At 37.1% G+C, this 19,213-nt stretch overlaps 1 protein-coding gene across 6 annotated transcripts in view; it reads left to right on the forward strand.

Annotated features, from left to right (window-relative positions):
- RALGPS2 (Ral GEF with PH domain and SH3 binding motif 2) overlaps window positions 1-19,213 on the forward strand; it is a 199,989-nt gene that overhangs the window by 110,609 nt on the left and 70,167 nt on the right. For all 6 annotated transcript variants that reach the window (XM_063428270.1, XM_063428273.1, XM_063428272.1 and 3 more), the window contains one exon: window positions 145-271. In XM_063428270.1, the coding sequence (XP_063284340.1) occupies window positions 145-271 (127 nt within the window). The remainder of the gene's footprint in view (window positions 1-144; window positions 272-19,213) is intronic.

Below are 19,213 nucleotides of genomic sequence, written 5' to 3' on the forward strand. Positions count from 1 at the left end.
AGGTTCCAAACTTTAGTTCAAAATAAGTGAAAACATATTTTTGGGGAATGTTTTGTATAGCTTCAGAAAACCATAGAAAACAGTAGTTTGATGTTTGGGTTTAAAAAGGTTATCTCTGACCCGTTGACTGTTTTTTTTTTTCAGCTTTTAAGTCGGAAGGATAAGACCACCTTCGAGAAATTGGAATATGTAGTTAGTAAAGAAGATAATTACAAACGGCTTAGGGACTACATCAATAGTTTGAAGATGACTCCATGTATTCCATACTTGGGTAAGTTGTAGATTACATACAGAACACTTACCTATATCATCACTGCTTGCTTGGAAGTCTTCATATACTGGCTTGTGCCAAGTCTCCTTGGAAATTGATTGGTTTTATATTTGTTTGCTTGATTTGTTCATGAGAAAAGCTACAATGCAGATCAAACTGTATTTGTAACAAGATTATCTTAGGTGATCTATCATGTTTTGTACATAGCATATCAACATTATTTGTCAACATCTTCCTGTATGTTGTATTATTGTTTTTATTTTGTTTAACCCCTTAAGGACACATGACATGCCTGACATGTCATGATTCCCTTTTATTCCAAAAGTTTGGTCCTTAAGGGGTTAAAGAAGTCACCTCTAAATATTGTGGACCAGTTACCATAAAGCCCCATCCATACATAATTTTGCAGTAATTTCCTTTGCATTCATCTTTGTGCAGATAATTTTGGAACTTTGTTTAATTTGCATGGAATGCCATGCAGTGCCAGTACAGCATTTGACAATACATAAATTGGAAAGAAAAACAAGAGCACAACTTGTGGCTAATGCTGAAGCAGCTATTATAATATGACATTTTCTTTAATTCCTAAGGTAAACAAAGCATCTTAGGCCTTTTGAGAATGTCCATTATTACCATGCAGTGCTTTAAACCTTTTTAAATTGTGGGATAATAGCTTCTTGATCAATGCAGGACTGACTGCCATTCTGAGGTCAAGTAGGAATTATTTTCCTAATTAATTGCAAAACTTGAAGCACTTCAAACTGGGCTGTGGTTTTTTTTCTTCTTTTGGAGCAACAACAAAAACAGATGTGAAGAAGGCTGAACTTGATGGATGCATGTCTCTTTTCATAGTTCTTTTTGTAACACTGTACCTTTTTTTTTTCTTCTTCTAATTCCTCATACAACTCTTTATGTATTGGCTGACCTTTGAAATCCATCAACCATGTTACCCACAAAAGAAAATTATTATTATTCCCATACTGCAACATTAAAGCGATATCTGTTAAAATAGGCAAGATGTTTTTCTAAAAATATATATTTTTTAAATCCTAGGGTACCTTTGGAAAACCAACAATATGTCGCTAGGTTTCGAATGTCCACAGGTTAACCTTATCTCACCTTAGCTATCAATCAAGTAATTAACATTCTTGCTTTGCAACTGGAGATACTGATTAAAAGAGTAAAGTTTGTCCCCTTATGTACCCAACGATCAGATTACCATAGGGTTTATTTTTGGTAAAATGCAAAATGAAATGCTAGATTTTGATGATTTATTTTTTGGTTTAAAATAAGAACATGACCGTGCGGTGGCTAGGGTGTGCCCGTATACCCTCCCACAGTAAGTAATCAAACTGTTTAACAACGATTTGACAACTTACCTGGGGTTGAGTGGGCGCCCGTTGCCTCCCTTAGAGCTGACTCCTGCAAGGTGCTTCATTTATCTCCAGTGGCTCCATTACAACTTAATCAAAATGAAGTTATGGTGCTAGGAGGTCTCTGACGTCTGCATACCTTTAGGGGTTAAACAGTCTACCAGTAGTGTAACCCCAAAGTTTCCTAACATTATAGGCATCCTCTTCCCTCCTTCCCCTCTTTACAATATAAAGGGTAAAATAACCCTTTTAACACATACATGATTCCAGCACTAATATTATTTGGCATTGGGTTGTGCTCCACCTTTGCTGATGTCAGCCTCTTTTGGGAACCTAGTGCATATTAAGCCTTCCCCATAGGAAAACACTAACTCCAATGCTTTCCTACCGGGATTCTGAAAATGCTGGACATTCTCATGCAAAGCGTGAGGACGTCCAGCATCGTTTCACAGAATCAAATTCTGTGAAACAGCAGGGACCGCCCCCTGGTGACCGTCTTAACCCTGTACTGCAAACATTAGTTTTTCTAAAACTGCAGTGTTTTATAATGCATGGTTAAGAGATCAGGGTCATTGCGCCCAGACCATTTCAATAAGATTAAGTGGTCTGTGTACCTTTAGTAGACCTTTAATTTAGAATATATTATCTCCTACTCTGTATGTGATTAAAATAGCCGAGCAGGAGATCATTTCTAAACTAAACACACTTTAAAGGAGCACTATAGGGTTAAAACCACCATCTAGCCACCCTGAGCCCCTCATGCCTCCCTACAAATAGTAACATCTTACTTATATTCAAGCCTGAAGCTTGCTGGCTTTGTCACTGTTTCCTTTAGACCCACCCACTGCCTGCTGACATCAGCAGAAGTGGTAGCCTGATCCAATCAAAATGCTTCCCCATGGGATTGGCTGAGACTGACAAGGAGGCAGATCAGGGGCAGAGCCAGCACAATTCAAACACAGCCCTGGCCAATCAGCATCTCCTCGTAGAGATGAATTGAATCAATGAATCTCTACGAGGAAAGTTCAGTGTCTCCATGCAGAGGAGATACTGAATGTTTGGATGCATTTTAGGCAGCCATGACCCAGGAAGGATCTCTAACAGCCATCTGAGGAGTGGCCAGTGAAGTTATCACTAGGATGTAATGTAAACACTGCATTTTCTCTGAAAATACAGTGTTTACAGCAAAAAGCCTGACGGTAATGATTCTACTCACCAGAACAAATTCAATAAGCTGTAGTTGTTCTGGTGACTATAGTGTCCCTTTAATGGAAGATCTGATTGAAAATGAAATGTTTTTTATATTTTTGTCATTCTTCTTGCTCTTCATGTCTTCATGGAGGCTGCATGAATCACAGCCAGGGGAGATGTGACTAAACAGAAACAAAGGACTTTTGAGAAAGTGAGGACTTATTTTATCCACAGTTTGTTTTGTTTTTACTTATAGAGCTGTCGTTTCCAGCTTTTTTATTTAATAAACCTACTATTTTATACATCATCACCTGTGGAGTATATCCTTCATACAACCCTCATCATCCTTCCGGTTCCAGCATATATCCTTAGGAGGGGATTGTTCCACCTCAAGTTCTTCACACCAGAGCAGGACATTGCTCTGGGTGATGTAGGTAGGATATTTTCCTCCATCAATACTAATTGTTTGTATGTTCTACACCATTGGATTTTCTATTTTGTCTTTTTTCACATATACCTACTCCATCCTGAAAACAAGCTCCAAAGACCCTCCACTTATATCCATAGACACGGATTATTTGTCCAGGCCTTCATAATAAAGCTGAGACAGCTCTAAAAAGTGTGAGTGTGCATCTACTGTTCTGCACCATAATCTGTTTCTTGCTTTGTACTTATAGATTCATATACTAAAAATATCATCTGTATCGTATGTATATATAATCTTAGGCACCGATCACCTCCTGTCTGTTATATTTTAATCGATGGTTTCCTTTACATTCAAGCACAATCTGGAATTGAGTTCATTATACCCAAAAATGCACAATAATAAATATCACTCTAACACAAACTGCATTTGGGAAAGGTTTAATATTAATGCTGTTACATCTTCTCATGTGTAATTATTTTGCCATCTTACACATGTATGGTTATATTTATATCTGGTAATTTTCTAAGTTGGCTGCGAGAATTTGTTTATGGTTCGGGGTGGAGCTGTGATAGGGTAAAATAATCAGTCATGTGTAACAGTTGAAACAAAATTGAACAAGTACATGTTTAATGTGCTTGTCTTATTGTGATCCTCTTCCCCTGCTTGTTGGTCCAAAATAATCATCTGGTCTGGATTGAACGCCTCAAATGTATGGCACAAATCCTTTATTCTCTGTGTGCATTATGCTTGGCTGTATGTTTGGCATATTAAATGAACATGAAAGTCACACAGATCACTTCTTCTCAATTATGTTGTCTGGGTGCAATGCAGTCCTTTTTATCCTGAAATGTGAAAACACTGCAGTTTTTATTTTTTTTAGAAACTGTAATGTTTACATTAGCAGGGTTAAATCTACATTTTGTGTATTGAATACAATGCTTTCCTGTAGTGATGCAAGGATGCTTCTGTGCCGCACATTCACATCAGATCCACAATGCTCCTCTGTGGAGGAGCATTGGATTGGCTATTACTGGAGGAGGCCATGCCTCTTTAATGACGTTGCGGGAGTTGGAAAGGTGAGCAGCACCAATGAAGATTTGTATCTGGAAAATGTAAGTAAATCTTTTTTCTTAGTTTTTACTATAAAAAGTGGAGAAAAGGGGCACTATAGTATTTAGGAATACATGTTTGTTTTCCTAACTTTATAGTGGTCATTTAATTGCTGGAATATTCTGTAAAGGTTACATGGGAATGTGTCTGAATGGACACATGAATCAATGGCAACAAGTGCTCCTCTTGAGCACGTCTATAATCTATTATAGTCAAAAGGAAAAAAAATGGAAGCAGAGTGAGGTATTGTAGGGCACTAAGCCAAGTGAATGGTCATTCCTTGATGTAAATTGTTATACTAACAATCCATAAAATATTTCAGATGATGCTTGGTTGGAGCAGCTCCACAATTGGTCCCACTAGGGGTTGTGTAATGTCAGGTGCAAACTTTTACAGATTCTCTAAACAAATAGATCTTTGTGCAAAATGTCATAGATGATGGTGTGTGCTCTGCTGTTTTACTTAATTAGTTTGATATTAATGTCGACATTCATATCTTGTGTGAACCTTATCGAGCAGGCTTCCCAAGTTATGCACATGACTAAACTTAACAAGGCACTTGGCAACATAAGCCACAAGAAGATGGATTTCATTTCCCCCCCTCTAAACTAAACACTGTTTCCTAGTGCAGTCTCTGGAGGCACCCCTGGCTTTTGACATAAGGTATCATTTTTCTTGGAAACGGAGGTCAGAAGAAATTGGTTTTCATTGAATTTGTTAGCATATTTTTGATAATAGCAAAGGTATGGTAACTGCTCTATTTTAGTTTCACTGCTCACAATGTAGTCTTTTCTACAAAATACCCAGCAAGTCCTCGGAGACAGTAGGAATACTAGCATTTCAGCCATTACATATGTTAAGCACCCCACTGGAACTGTGGCTTGTGATCCCCAAACGTCATTTATTTAGTATCTGTTCCAACACCCTGTTTTTTTTCCAGAGTGTGGAGAATTGCAATTAGCGGTTTGTTATATTGAAAGTTACTTTCAGGACTGCTGTGCTGGCTAGCAGTCAGAATGAATTCTGGACCCATTTACATGTGAAAGAGCCAGATAAATATTGGCAAACTTTTTAAATTTCCTACATCATGATCTGTCTGACCCAATACCTCACATTGTGTCCTCTGCAAGGAAGAAAAAAAAAAAAAAATGAACATGCAAAACTAATGTCTGTCCAGGTGTTTCTGTAGTGACTAAAATAATTTATTTATAATTGCTGTAAGCCAATAATATATTATAGGCCAAAATTAGAGATGATCCGACTAGTTTTCGATTGAAATAGTACGTGCCAATAAAGCAGATTGTAGTAATCCAATGCTCATTAAACTTTTGTGTTCCAAGCTTTTAGGCCTATATGGTGCCAGTTTTAGTCTTGCCTCACAGCTCTGTGTATTAGGTGTAGTATATCCAATTTGTAGTTTTTCTCTTTATATAAAATTCTAAGCATGTAATCTGCAAATAAATAGAAAACTAAAGAGGAGCAGCTCTCTATTGCATTCATGTCATGCCCCTTTTATTCATAGTATGAACATATCTATTTGTCAGTCAGTGACCGAGAAAGGAACGTTTGAGAAGTGGGGCTGCTTACATTCAAGGTTTTAGTCATGCATGTGTCTTTCCCTAAGGGTATAATTCATATTCTGAAATCCATCTCAAGCTATACAGTGTGTTTTACCGTTACTGAGCATTACAGCATATGTCTACAGCACAGCTGTAACTGTTCTTGAAAGACAGAAATGTTTTTCCAGCAGTTCAGAAATGTTTTTTTCTTCATGTTTTTTACAAATCATTTTTAATAAATGTTGTTTCCATGTTAACCTTAACCCCTTAAGGACGCAAGACGGTTCAGGACCGTCATCGGCATTTTTCCCTTGCCGACCGACGACGGTCCTGAACTGTCCTAAATTTAAAATGTACTTACCCGATCGCCGTCGTTCCCCCGGCGGCGATCGGCGTTGCTCCCGTTGTGGGGAGACTGCCTGCAGCCCAGACAGTCTCCCCATGGCAGATTAGGACCCCTGGGGCCATGTGATCGCCCAACAGGGCGACCACATGGTCACAATAGGTGTCCTAGTCTCTGCCTGCAGGGGGACTGTCTGTGCTGACAGGCAGTCTCCCTGCAACTGTAAAATCATAAAAAAATTTAAAGTCAAAGTTAATAAAAAAAAAATATTATTATATATGTGTGTATATATATATGATATATAGACATATATTATACCTATATAATATGTCTATATATCATATATATAATGTCATGCTAAGTGTATTTTTATATTAATATGTACATATGTTAATATAAAAATACACTTATAATTAATTTACACACGTATATATATAATATATATAATAACTATATATATTGTATATATATATTATTATAAAATACGAATAATAAATAATTTAAATTAAATTAAAAAAATTAAAAAAAATAATAAAAATTAAAAAAAAATTATATATCTATACGAAATGTTATTCTAACTGTATTTTGATATTAATATATATATATATATATATATATCAAAATACACTTAGAATGAAATTGTATATATATCTATGTATATATAAATAAATAAAAAGAATACAAACTATTCATATGTCCATATACAAAATGACATAAATAATTATATAAATATACACGTAGACTTCAAATATATAAATATGCACATATATTTAAATTCTACGTGCGTATTTATGTAATATTTTTACATAATTAAGTTATTTTATTGATTGCAATTTAAGGGACCTGCCTGCCAACCCAGGCCGAAAGTCCAGAGAATTTAATTTGCTATCACTGTATTTTACCCTGTAACGTTCTACGACACCCTAAAACCTGTACATGGGGGGGTACTGTTTTACTCGGGAGACTTTGCTGAACACAAATATTAGTGATTCAAAACAGTAAAACATATCACAGCGATGATATTGTCAGTGAAAGTGACTTTTTTTTGCATTTTTCACACATAAACAGCACGTTTACTGATGATATCATTGTTGTGATACATTTTCCAGTTTTGAAACACTAATATTTGTGTTCAGCAAAGTCTCCTGAGTATAACAGTACCCCCCATGTACAGGTTTTATAGCGTTTTTGAAAGTTACAGGGTCAAATATATGGGTCAAATATTTTTACATTGAAAATGGCCAGGTTGGTTACGTTGCCTTTGAGAGCGTATGGTAGCCCAGGAATGAGAATTACCCCCATGATGGCATACCATTTGCGAAAGAAGACAACCCAAGGTATTGCAAATGGGGTATGTCCAGTCTTTTTTAGTAACCACTTGGTCACAAACACTGGCCAAAATTAGCGTTCAATTTAGTTTTTTACTTTTTTCACACACAAACAAATATGAACGCTAACTTTGGCCAGTGTTTGCGACTAAGTGGCTACTAAAAAAAGTCTGGACATACCCCATATTGAATACCCTGGGTTGTCTACTTTAAAAAAAATATGTACATGTGGGGTGTTATTCAGCGATTTATGACAGATAATAGTGTTACAATGTCACTATTGATACATTTTAAAAATATATGTTTTGAAACCGCAATATCCTACTTGTACTTATAGCCCTATAACATGCAAAAAAATAGCAAAAAGCATGTAAACACTGGGTATTTTTAAACTCAGGACAAAATTTTGAATCTATTTAGCGGTTTTTTTCATTCGCTTTTGTAGATGAATAAAAGATTTTTCACATAAAAGTCAAAAAACATGTATTTTTTTCAATTTTTCATCATATTTTTTCATTTTTTAAAAATTAAATTACATGAGATTATATAAATAATGGTATGTAAAGAAAGCCCCTTTTGTCCTGAAAAAAACAATATATAATTTGTATGGGAACAGTAAATGAGAGAGCGGAAAATTACAGCTAAACACAAACACCACAAAAGTGTAAAAAGATGCCTGGTCGCAAATGTACAACATCGCAAAAAAAGTCCAGTCCTTAAGGGGTTAAAGGGACACTCCACTGGACAAATAAAACAAATAAATTAGTAAATAAAAACAACTGGTTAGTAGCTATAACCCCAATGAAAGCATGTATGCATTTAAGTTTCAAATTGGGGGTATATTTAAAACCTCTTGCAAGAGCTTCAGGTCTCTTGTGTGCAAAATGTATATAGATGGCAGTTGAGTATAACTGATAACCTACTACAGAAACAAAACATAACACAATAGTGTGATATTGTAAACAAACATAAGAACTGCGCAAATATAAGAGGAACTCACAAGATGTAGATAGTAAAATCACCTTAGGGTGCCTCCCCTTGGATATATGGGGGGTATTTCCAGAACTCCCTCTCAGCTGGTTGATGATATCGCCACAATATGGAAGTCCGGACTCAAGAAATGGTTAAGAAATCTGCTTTATTTCAAGGGATTCCTCAATTGATTTCCGTGGGTATCAGAGCCGTGTGATGTCACTTCCGGTTTGTCACTTCCGGGTGATGTATGCGTTCCTAATGTCGGCCATTTTGCGTTCCACCTTCGTTGATGCACAGCAACTGTCCCATACTGATGCAGACATGAATAAGTCCTTAGTTCAGAGTAAGGAAGCCTACAGGGCTCAAAATAGGTATCAATAATCGTACATATACACAGTATATCCAGCATATATTGTATTTACAAAGATAGAAGAGAATTCAGATGGTACACAGACATTTAATGAGGCTGCACTTATCCAATATATAGGTGAACAACACCATTTAGATGAATAAATTGGACTTTGAAAAAAAAAAAATATTTAGAAAATTAAAAATGATTATGAAAAATTATTTTAATCTGGATTTTTTTTATGATATGGAAATCTAGATTTTGGTTAGGATTCCAAATGTTTATGACCTCTATATTGTGTTGTAACACCTTATACTGGAAGGCAGTGCTGCCTCATATTTATCCAACTCATGTGGAATATACAGACGAATAGATACATCAAAAACATATATTTACAAAACTTAGATCCCTCCTCTATATTGATATGTAGGTGTATGGAATATTCAAGAAACTTATTAATCAGCCAAAGGGACCTATTTATACTATAGAGCAAAGTGCTTGCTTGATAGATGTATCATCTAAGGATGGAGGCAATAAACCATAAGGACAATTAAAAGTAAAAAATATAAAAAATCCTTATGACCCAAAAGGAGAGAGATTCTTGGAGAGGGATATCCGGCCATAAATGTTTAACTGGCTAATTCACCTCTGTATGGGAATATATATATATATATATATATATATATATATATATATATATATATATCTATATCTATATCTCTGCATTAAGACCACCTGGCTCCAAAGTGCCCAATTGGTGGATCCAAAAAGTCTTGCATTGTGTGAGTCTATCTTCTCTATTTCCCCCGCTCCAATGCGTTGGAGAGGGGGAAATGCAGTGGAACGTGTTCTATTGCAAAAAAAAGATAATTGATTCCAACTAAAATAGGCACAGGAATTACAATGTGTAGAGACTGTATGGTTAGTGACCTTCCTTATGATGTTTCCAAAGTGTTCGAAGATCCACACTTTAAATTTCCTTTTGGTTTTACCAAAATATTGCTTGCCACACGGGCACTGCAATAAATATACTACATGGTCCGTGTGGCAGTCCATGTTGTGTTTGATAGTATATTGTTTCCCTGTAACTGTGCTGGTAAAATTCTTCACTATAGATGTAGGGATATTTTTGCATGCCCTACAGTCTCTGCAGTATCTAAACCCCTTGTCCTGAGTGTAATACTCTGTCTTTTCGATATGTTATGTTAGTTGGAAACTATGTCCATGTTTTTGTTTGAAAGAATAACGTACAAGAAATTAATTTCACTAAGATGCCATTCAGAATTAAATTTAAATTATATGTGTTGGTGTTCAGAAACTCAACAAAATTGAAAAAGGAGTGTTTTGATCCTCGCCAAATAATATCGATATATCTCCGCCATAGGACCAGGTCTCGACCCCAGCCATGCCAAGCCCACACAATAAGTTCCTCCCATCAACTCATGTAGATGTTGGCATAGCTGGGGGCGAACCTGGTCCCCATGGCGCTCCCTGTGATCTGTAAATAAAACTTGTTGTCAAACATAAAATAATTGTGCTCTAATATAAAAGTGATAGAAGTGAGAATGAAATTACCCAGTGCCTCAGAGATATTCTGATCTCTTCGGATGTAATTTCAACTGCCTTTCTGCCCAAATCATGTTTAATGATGGTATATAAAGAAGAGACGTCCAAAGTGGCCCAGCTATATTCATATTGCCACTCAACATTTGCCAGTTCTTGCAGAATGGCTTTGGTGTCTTTGACATACGATGTTGCTTGTTGGGCATACTCCTGTAAATAAGAGTCAATGAAAGCTGAAAGTCCCGGCGTGATAGAATCTATACCACTTATGATATGACGCCCAGGTGGAGCCGTAAGGGATTTATGAATTTTAGGCAGAAAGGAGAAGATAGGAATCACTGGATTTAAATTAAATAAAAATTTATAATTTTTTTGTGAAATTAAATTTTGTGATCAAGGTTCATTTTAATATAATGTCTAGCTCCTTGCTGAATTTTGAAGTGGGATTATCTTGTGTGCAACCGTAGCAAGTCTTCCCGTTCTAACCCTGCCCAGACTTTCTGTAGCTGTCCAATCACAAGCTTATCTAAGCAGCTTAATGAGAAGTCTTTGTAAGGCAGATGCCTAGGGCTACTGTCTGCCTCTTGAGTTTAGCTCCACTTAGCTAACCAAACCAGGAAGTAAGATGACTGTTTAACTGAAGCTGGGAGGGGGAAACTGAACAATGTTCAGTTCTAAATGTGTAATTTTTTTACTGAAGTTTTCTTTTTGTGGCATTAAAAAAAAAAGAGAAGAAATTTTTTTGACACTAAATTTATTTTGGGGGTCTAGAGCGCCTCTTTAAGAGAGAACCTGGTTCATAGTTTAAACTTTAAAAAAAGGGATTTGGGTCAAAGGCTGTCTGGCTTATTCACTAATTTGTGCATTGTTAGAAATTCACAGTGCATTTCAAATTTTAGACCACAGTACTTTTGCTGAAAAAATAGCTGTCTTGGTGTACTTTTCTAGCTTGGTTTACTAGATTTCTAGTTTTGGTTTACTTTGGTCTTGTTTGGTTATAAGATTTGAAATTCCCTTATGTTCCCAATAATGCACACATTAGTAAATAACGATGTGTGTAGGCTCATATGTTAGGAATTGTTATCACAGTTGTGTTAAAATGCATGAGAACAGCAATCACAGTGCGTATATGTTTCGCTCCTTATATTACTGTTCAATTTTCTACATTTTTATCAGAGGCGTGATAGAAAGATGATTGATTTAAATGTATTCCCCAGTTCTTGGAGGGGATTTTGGGCATCGGGACTTTTAACCCCTTAAGGACACATGACATGTCTGACACGTCATAATTCCATTTTATTCCAGAAGTTTGGTCCTTAAGGGGTTAAGGAAATGACATCCCTAAATTATGCTCCAATATTTTCCAATCAATTTCATGATCACTGGGTTCAAGAATCTGTCAGTACTTGGTTTTAGATTGTAATATTGTTTGATCAAGGCCCTCTTCCATCTTCTACTATTCCCATATGTCATAGGTGGTCTGTTAGAATTAAGGGTTTGGCTTGTTTACCCGTTGTACAGAGCTGCTGCATATGTTGGTACTGTATAAATCTGGAATATAATTTCCATTACATTTTTTAATATTTTTTTTCCCTCTTCATCACACCATGCAATACCCTAAGAAGGTATGAATCAGAATTTTGATTAAGCTTTTATTATCCTTAAAAATAATCTTGGATCCATTATGTAGAACGTTCGAAGTAAGAGAGATTCCCCCCCCCCCTTTTTTTGCCTCCCTTTCCATTACAAAAGGGGAATTCCTATAAGAAGGGACTATAACTAATGTGGAAATTAATTATTGAGCAACAATTTCCATGTCGCATATATATATATATATATATATATATATTTATCTCTACACCTACAACTTTATTTAAAGGACCACTATAGACACTCAGACCACTTCAGCTTAATGAAGTGGTCTGGGTGCCAGGTCCAGCTAGGATTAACCCTTTTTTCTATAAACATAGCAGTTTCAGAGAAACTACTATGTTTATATTAGGGTTAATCCAGCCTCTAGTGGCTGTCTCATTGACAGCCGCTAGAGCCGCTTGCGTGCTTCTCACTGTGAAAATCACAGTGAGAAGACGCCAGCGTCCATAGGAAAGACTGGCTGAATGCGCGCGCGGCTCCTGCCGTGTATCCGCATTCAGCCGAGGAGGTGGAGAGCTCCCCGCCCGGCGCTGGAGAAAGAGGTAAGTTTAACCCCTTCCTCTCCATCCAGCCCGGCGGGAGGTGAACCTGAGGGTGGGGGCACCCTCAGAGGGCACTATAGTGCCCGGAAAACGAGTATGTTTTCCTGGCACTATAGTGGTCCTTTAACGTTCTTTTCATGTGGTGTTTTCTTTTATATGTATAATCACTTTGTAAGTGCATGTTGGGCACTTTGCTCACACAAGGCTTCCCTGTGCTATTCCATTTGTGCATTACTGTATATAAAGAATGAGTTACTGCAGTTCGGTCACAAAAGTACTCTAACATTCCCTTTGGCAGCTGCATCACAAACATTCCTGGTTCATCCAGATGGCAGCTGCGAATGGAGTCACGGCACATCCTTCTTGTGGATGATTTGCAACTTCCTAAGTTTTTCTTTAAACCATATAGGGATTTTCTTTATATCTATGCAAAAGGGGCCATCACCCCTTAGGAAAGTTTAGCTAATAAAGAGAAATCTATATATCTTTGCTATAAGGTGACTTTTTAAAATTTGGTTTGTTGTTTAAAATAAAAGATCCCATGTAAATACAAACCCAAATGCCTGGAGGCTGTAACCTGCCAAACCTTAGTTAATAACATCACTTGCTTACCAGATATGCTTTGAATTGCTTTGATTCCACCACCATTTACACTATTTATTTGGTTTCAGACTTTGCAAAACCATATTCTCTGGGGACCCTATTACCGGACTCTTAAGATTGTTTTCCATCTCCTATAGTTTGGAATCCCCTCTATAATTCCTCCATCCAAGTATGGAGACTGGCCCTGCACATTCCTGACATTTCATCCAACTTACTCTGTTTGCACCCATCACATGTGCTCACCTTTATCTCAATCATAACTAACTGACCCCTTTCATACTTCCATCTTACCATTTATTAATCCAGGATAAGACTGACTTATCCACTGCAATCACCCAGTGATCTACACACTTATCACACTTAAAGGGAAACTCCAGTGCCAGGAAAACGATCCGTTTTCTTGGCACTCGAGGGTCCCTCTCCCTCCCACCCACCAATCCCCAGTTACTGAAGGGGTGAAAACCCCTTCAGTGACTTACCTGAGGCAGCGGCGATGTCCCTCGCCTCTGTCTCCTCCTCCGCAATGCTCCTCCTCTGTATTGCGTCGTCCGGTGGGCGAGACTGATCCCGCCCACCGGCCGAGGAGACCTAATGCGCGGCAATGCGCATGCGCATTAGCGCTGCCCGTAGGAAAGCATTGAAAACGAATTTCAATGCTTTCCTATGGGGATTTGAGCGACACTGGAGGTCCTCACACAGCGTGAGGATGTCCAGCGACGCTCTAGCACAGGTTTCCTGTGCTATGAAGCAGGAAGTTCTCTCTAGTGGCTGTCTAGCAGACAGCCACTAGAGGTGGAGTTAACCCTGCAAGGTAATTATTGCAGTTTATAAAAAAACTGCAATAATTACACTTGCAGGGTTAGGAGTAGTGGGAGTTGGCACCCAGACCACTCCAATGAGCAGAAGTGGTCTGGGTGCCTGGAGTGTCCCTTTAAACAATTTTGACCTTTTAAAAGCACACATACGTTTAACAAAAACCCTACTGGCACCCACATGTCAGGAAATCTTATAAAACTCATATTTTATACTTCCTTCTTCTTTTGGAGACATTCAACTGGTCCCATGGTCATTCAACTTCGATACTAGCTGGAAATGCCAAAAAAAAAAAAAAATGTTGAACTTAATCAAATTTTTGACATGACCACAAATTCAGTCTTTTTAAGCCTTGGTAATTTTGTCTTTATCCTTTGTCCACCTCATCCTCCTTCTAAGTATGACATTTTTAGTATTTTACCTCTATACAGTCAATGACATTTGACTCCTTAGGATCCTTTTAGCTTTTGCCCTCAAAACGGTGCTGCAAGTTTATAAGCAATCCAACAATTTTTAAATTTCCTTGTTTAAAGAGCAACTTTTGTTTGGCACGGCTAGACTTTTCTTGGTACAATTCAAATTTGAATGCTCAAAAACTTGTTTCCAGTGTTGACTTCCTACCTAAAACTCAGGTTCACCCTTTCCACTAGCAAAATAAATCATCAATAGAAACCAGCTGGTAATGTATGTACAGAATCCTATCAGGAGATTCCCCGTTGCTCAAGATACCACCGATTACTAATCTAATTCTTTTGATCCACTCCTCTCACCCTCTTAGTTTGCTTGTTGATATATATATTTTTGGGTTTTTCTTTTCTTTCTCTTAAGCCATCTCTTTGGTGGGATGCCAGCAATTTGGGTTTATTGACCACATGATTTCTTTGCGTTTTTGTTGTGTAACTTCAAAATTGTGAATCAGTCTTTTGCACTATTGATATGCTATTAAGGGGATTTTGACAATTAGGAAAAAAAAATTATATATATTATAGCCTTTGTGTGTAGCATTTTTCAGTGCATGTAGATAAGACAACACTTTTTTTTTTTTTTTTTTTAATTATTGCATTTTCCAACTCTTGCCTCCTTAACCCCTTAAGGGCCAAACTTCTGGATTAAAAGGGAATCATGACCTGTCCTTAAGGGGTTAATGGGACCAGCCATGTTTAAGTTTTCTTTGGTCAGAAGCACTGCTTATCAGGCCAAAATTCATGCAGATCATCAAGAGGTAATATGGGTTTACAAATCCTGACATCATGTGGGTATCTCAAATATGCACTCCAGGGCAGTTTTAGCCTCCATAATGTGCATGGCATTAACAGATGAGGGAATATTCTGACCAAAGAAGGCTAAAGATAGCTGTCCCGTGTAGTTAGGAGTAAGCCAAGAGATTAACTGAAAACCGTCAACTTTTTATATATTTATTGCAAAGTAATATAGAACAAGGCTGTATCAGATTTAACATTTTATTTCCAACGATAGTCAAAATTATGACACTTAATTGCTGGTTCATTTGGATACTTTTTTTATTTTTTTATAACGGTTTAATACAGTTTGATGAGCATATACCTGAGAAGCCAATAGACATTATATAGAGCCACTCACAATCCAATGCAAGCCTATGACTGATACTCTTATTTTTGTAAAGTGAGATCATGTCTAAATATGATACTCCATTATACAGAAGTCTAAATCAAGTTTATTTTTCTGCAAGTCATTATGAGGGAGAATTAACATAGTGCCGTGTTGTGAAAATTGATGCAAAGACTTCTTGTTTTAACAGTTTCCATTGTAAGTGACCCACTTTTCGTACATGCCACCATTTTTACAACAATACGGTTTGAGAAATCTCCTCTATTGACTCTTGTCTTGATAATCATTGCATAGAAAGCTTACAGTTTTACATTAAAGGAACACTATAGTATTCGGAATAGAAACCTGTATTTCTAACACTATAGTGTTGGACTAATTGTTTAGGGTCGGGCCCCCTCTCTGTTGAGTAAGAAAGTTGTTTTATTCACCTTTTCTCCATCGCCGTGCTGGTCTAGGTGTGTCTGGCCCTGACTCCACGGCTGAAATAATCAGCCAAAATGTGTTCCTATAGGAAAGCATTGGAAGGCTATTTGTGCTGCAAAATACCGCGCTCCGCCAATCAGCATCTGCTCTTTGAGATGAATTGAATCAATACAGCTCTATGCAGAGCATTCAGTGCCTCAATGCAGAGCGTGGAGACACTAAACTAGGAAGCATCACTAGTGGCCGTCTGAGTGACTGCCACAAGAGATGTAACTAGTCAGCAATGTAAACACTGCTTTTTCTTTGAAATAGCAACATTTACATTGAAAAGCTTGCAGAGACATGTTTTAGACACAAGAACCACTAAATCGAGCTGTAATGTTCTGGTGACTTTAGTGTCCCTTTAACCAGGAGAAAACAGATGGCAGTTGTCTGTCATTGCTGGATGAGGAAGCAAGTTTTTACAATTAGTCGGTGTTCTGTAAATGTTTTTATTTTTGTTCCACGTAAAACATTTAGATACTTTTTTTGTAATTTTATAACATTTTATTAACATAAGAATATTTATAAAGGCAATAGATGCAAATGATGCTCTCTTTACAGAGATCTGGTATGTGAATTATGTTTTGGATTGTGTTTTGGTCACAAACTGAGTCGCCCCAGTGAGAATATTCTATTGCCTGCATTACTAATGAACTGCCATGACTGACTCATTAATATCCTTGTACAAAATAATTGTTTTTCAATGTTGGAGTAGTTTAATAAAGTTTTGATATATGTTAGTTACAGCAATGGCTGGACACGTTGCCTTTGTTTACAAAGAAGGCAACCCAAAATATTACAAATCCTACGTTTCACAAGCAATTGTTGTCGTAATCTGGCTTTAAATACATATTTACATTCCCGCAATATTTGGCTCTTCTTATGATGGTTGTTAATCAATTGGCCCATCTAATCTATCCAGAATTAGTTTATTTTGCTTATTCTTTTTTCAAGGTCGAGTTACATACATTTCAAACATTTTTGAATTCTACTATTCTATTAGAATTTCCACTGAAAGGCCGTTCCAAGTCTAAATCATCACATTGCCCGTAAGTGCTTCTCTTCTTGTAATTCTCTATTCAAAATGCTTTGATTTCCTGTTTTATTTCAACCCATACAGCATTATTCACTAGGCTTTGCATCGTTAGGATTTTATGATAAATATCTGATTTCAAGTCAGAATAGCAAAATGGGGGGAAAATATCCCCCCGTAAGATGTATTTTCCTTTTGACAACTATTGCCGTAAATGTGAAACATTTTAGTGAATAACTTTGTTAGGGTGTCATCATGGCGTGTACATATATTTGATTGGCCTGCCATTTATTTCTGAAATTTCTATATAGAACGATATATACTCTTTTCATTATAAACCTGTATTAAAAACCATACATTCGTAGGGACCAGCCTACCAGCATAAGAGTCTAGATAATTAAGTATATTAAGTCCCACTGGTGTAATTGCTCTGTGTTTATCTAGCAGTGTGGGTGACTAGCCAGGTACAGGTCAAGGGCAGGAGCTGCAATAGCTGCTGCGGGGCTGCTCTACTCCAGTGCAGGGTTTCGTTCACCAGTGCTGGTATAGAGTGATCTGAGATCACTTCCTCTTAATGCTGCAATGCATAAATTGAGGATTGGCCTTCACCATTTGCAATCATCACTCGGTTTGCACTAAGGACTCCTGATGGGCCGTGCCCTTTTGGCTCTAGGAGCCTTGAGTGCCGTACAAAGGCACCCTGAGTGCCATAGGTTTCTGACCCCTGTGCTAGAGAACAAAGTAGTTTCTATATCGTCATTCTTTATTGCAGGTGTTTACAGCCTCAAGTATTGATGTTTTGAATTTGTCTTAATTCTTAAAATAAAGTTGAACAATCACAAATTGTTTATGTATCGAATTAAAACAAAACACTAAAGTGATCCAGAGGATTTACAAATGCATACCTCCCAAGTGTCATTTTTTAAGGGGAACGGTTTGTGTGTGTGTTGTGTTCGTTCACCAGAGCAGTAAAACTGCCAGTACTGTGTCTGCAAACAGCAATACATATTTTAGAAAGGAGTCTGTGCAAATAAATACTTGGGACTTATTATGAGTTACATTTTCAGTTACCTAGGGGTGTCATTACTTGGTCATGAATTCACCCAGAATAATTTGTATTGCCCCAGATCCTGCCACACCCCTCTTTCCACATTTGCATGTGTGTACATATGATGTATTTTCTATTATGACACATAGTGATGATCCATAGATTATGAAAAAAAATAATGTAATTCAGCTTCTGGAGACTTCACAATAAGTAATGATTTATAAATTTAACATTTCTAAGTCAATGTGGCTAGAAGTATGCATATCTCTTGGTTGCGTTTTAAAAAATATATATATATATTTTTTTTTTATAAAGGTAGCAGTACTTGGAAAAGTATCTCTAATTGAAAAGTGTCATTTTTAACAAATATTTCGTGATAGTGTAGGTGGTACTCTAGCAGTTAATGTTTAGTAATAGTGTAGCATAAGATGTCATGTGTTAGGGTAGTGTAGGCAGCACTTGGACATACATTTTTCAGTACTGCCTGAGATTCGTGGGAGTTTCAGTCCTAAGTGGCTTCCACTAATCTCAGGGAGACTGCAACCAGTTTCTTCCTGAAATGAGTACCCCCTGATTGCACTAGGTGATCTGTGCATTATTCTGCATTCATTACGGAAAATAATTGTACAGATGTCACCATTCACCCCTATGGCGTTTAAAAGCATGCCTGCCTGAAATAATGAGCTTATTGCGTGATAAATGCACCCATATATAATGTGCATATATAATGTGCATTTGCTTTCACTGTCGGCGTTTCTGTTCTGAAAAGGGTTAAGGCTTGTTTGATGTAACTCAAGAGTGTTAAATAGCTGAGCAATGGGCTAAAGGTTCAAATTTTAGTCAACTGGCACCTTCACCTGCCTTACGCTATATCGGAAGGCCTCTTGGAGATTAGTGGGATTCTTGACTGTATGGAAAAAGAGCATTTAATGTGCTTGTCTTGAAGATTTAATGGTTGCAGATTCTATTTATTTTTTCTA

This window comes from Pelobates fuscus, chromosome 7, assembly GCF_036172605.1.
Source record: "Pelobates fuscus isolate aPelFus1 chromosome 7, aPelFus1.pri, whole genome shotgun sequence".
NCBI lineage: Eukaryota > Metazoa > Chordata > Amphibia > Anura > Pelobatidae > Pelobates > Pelobates fuscus.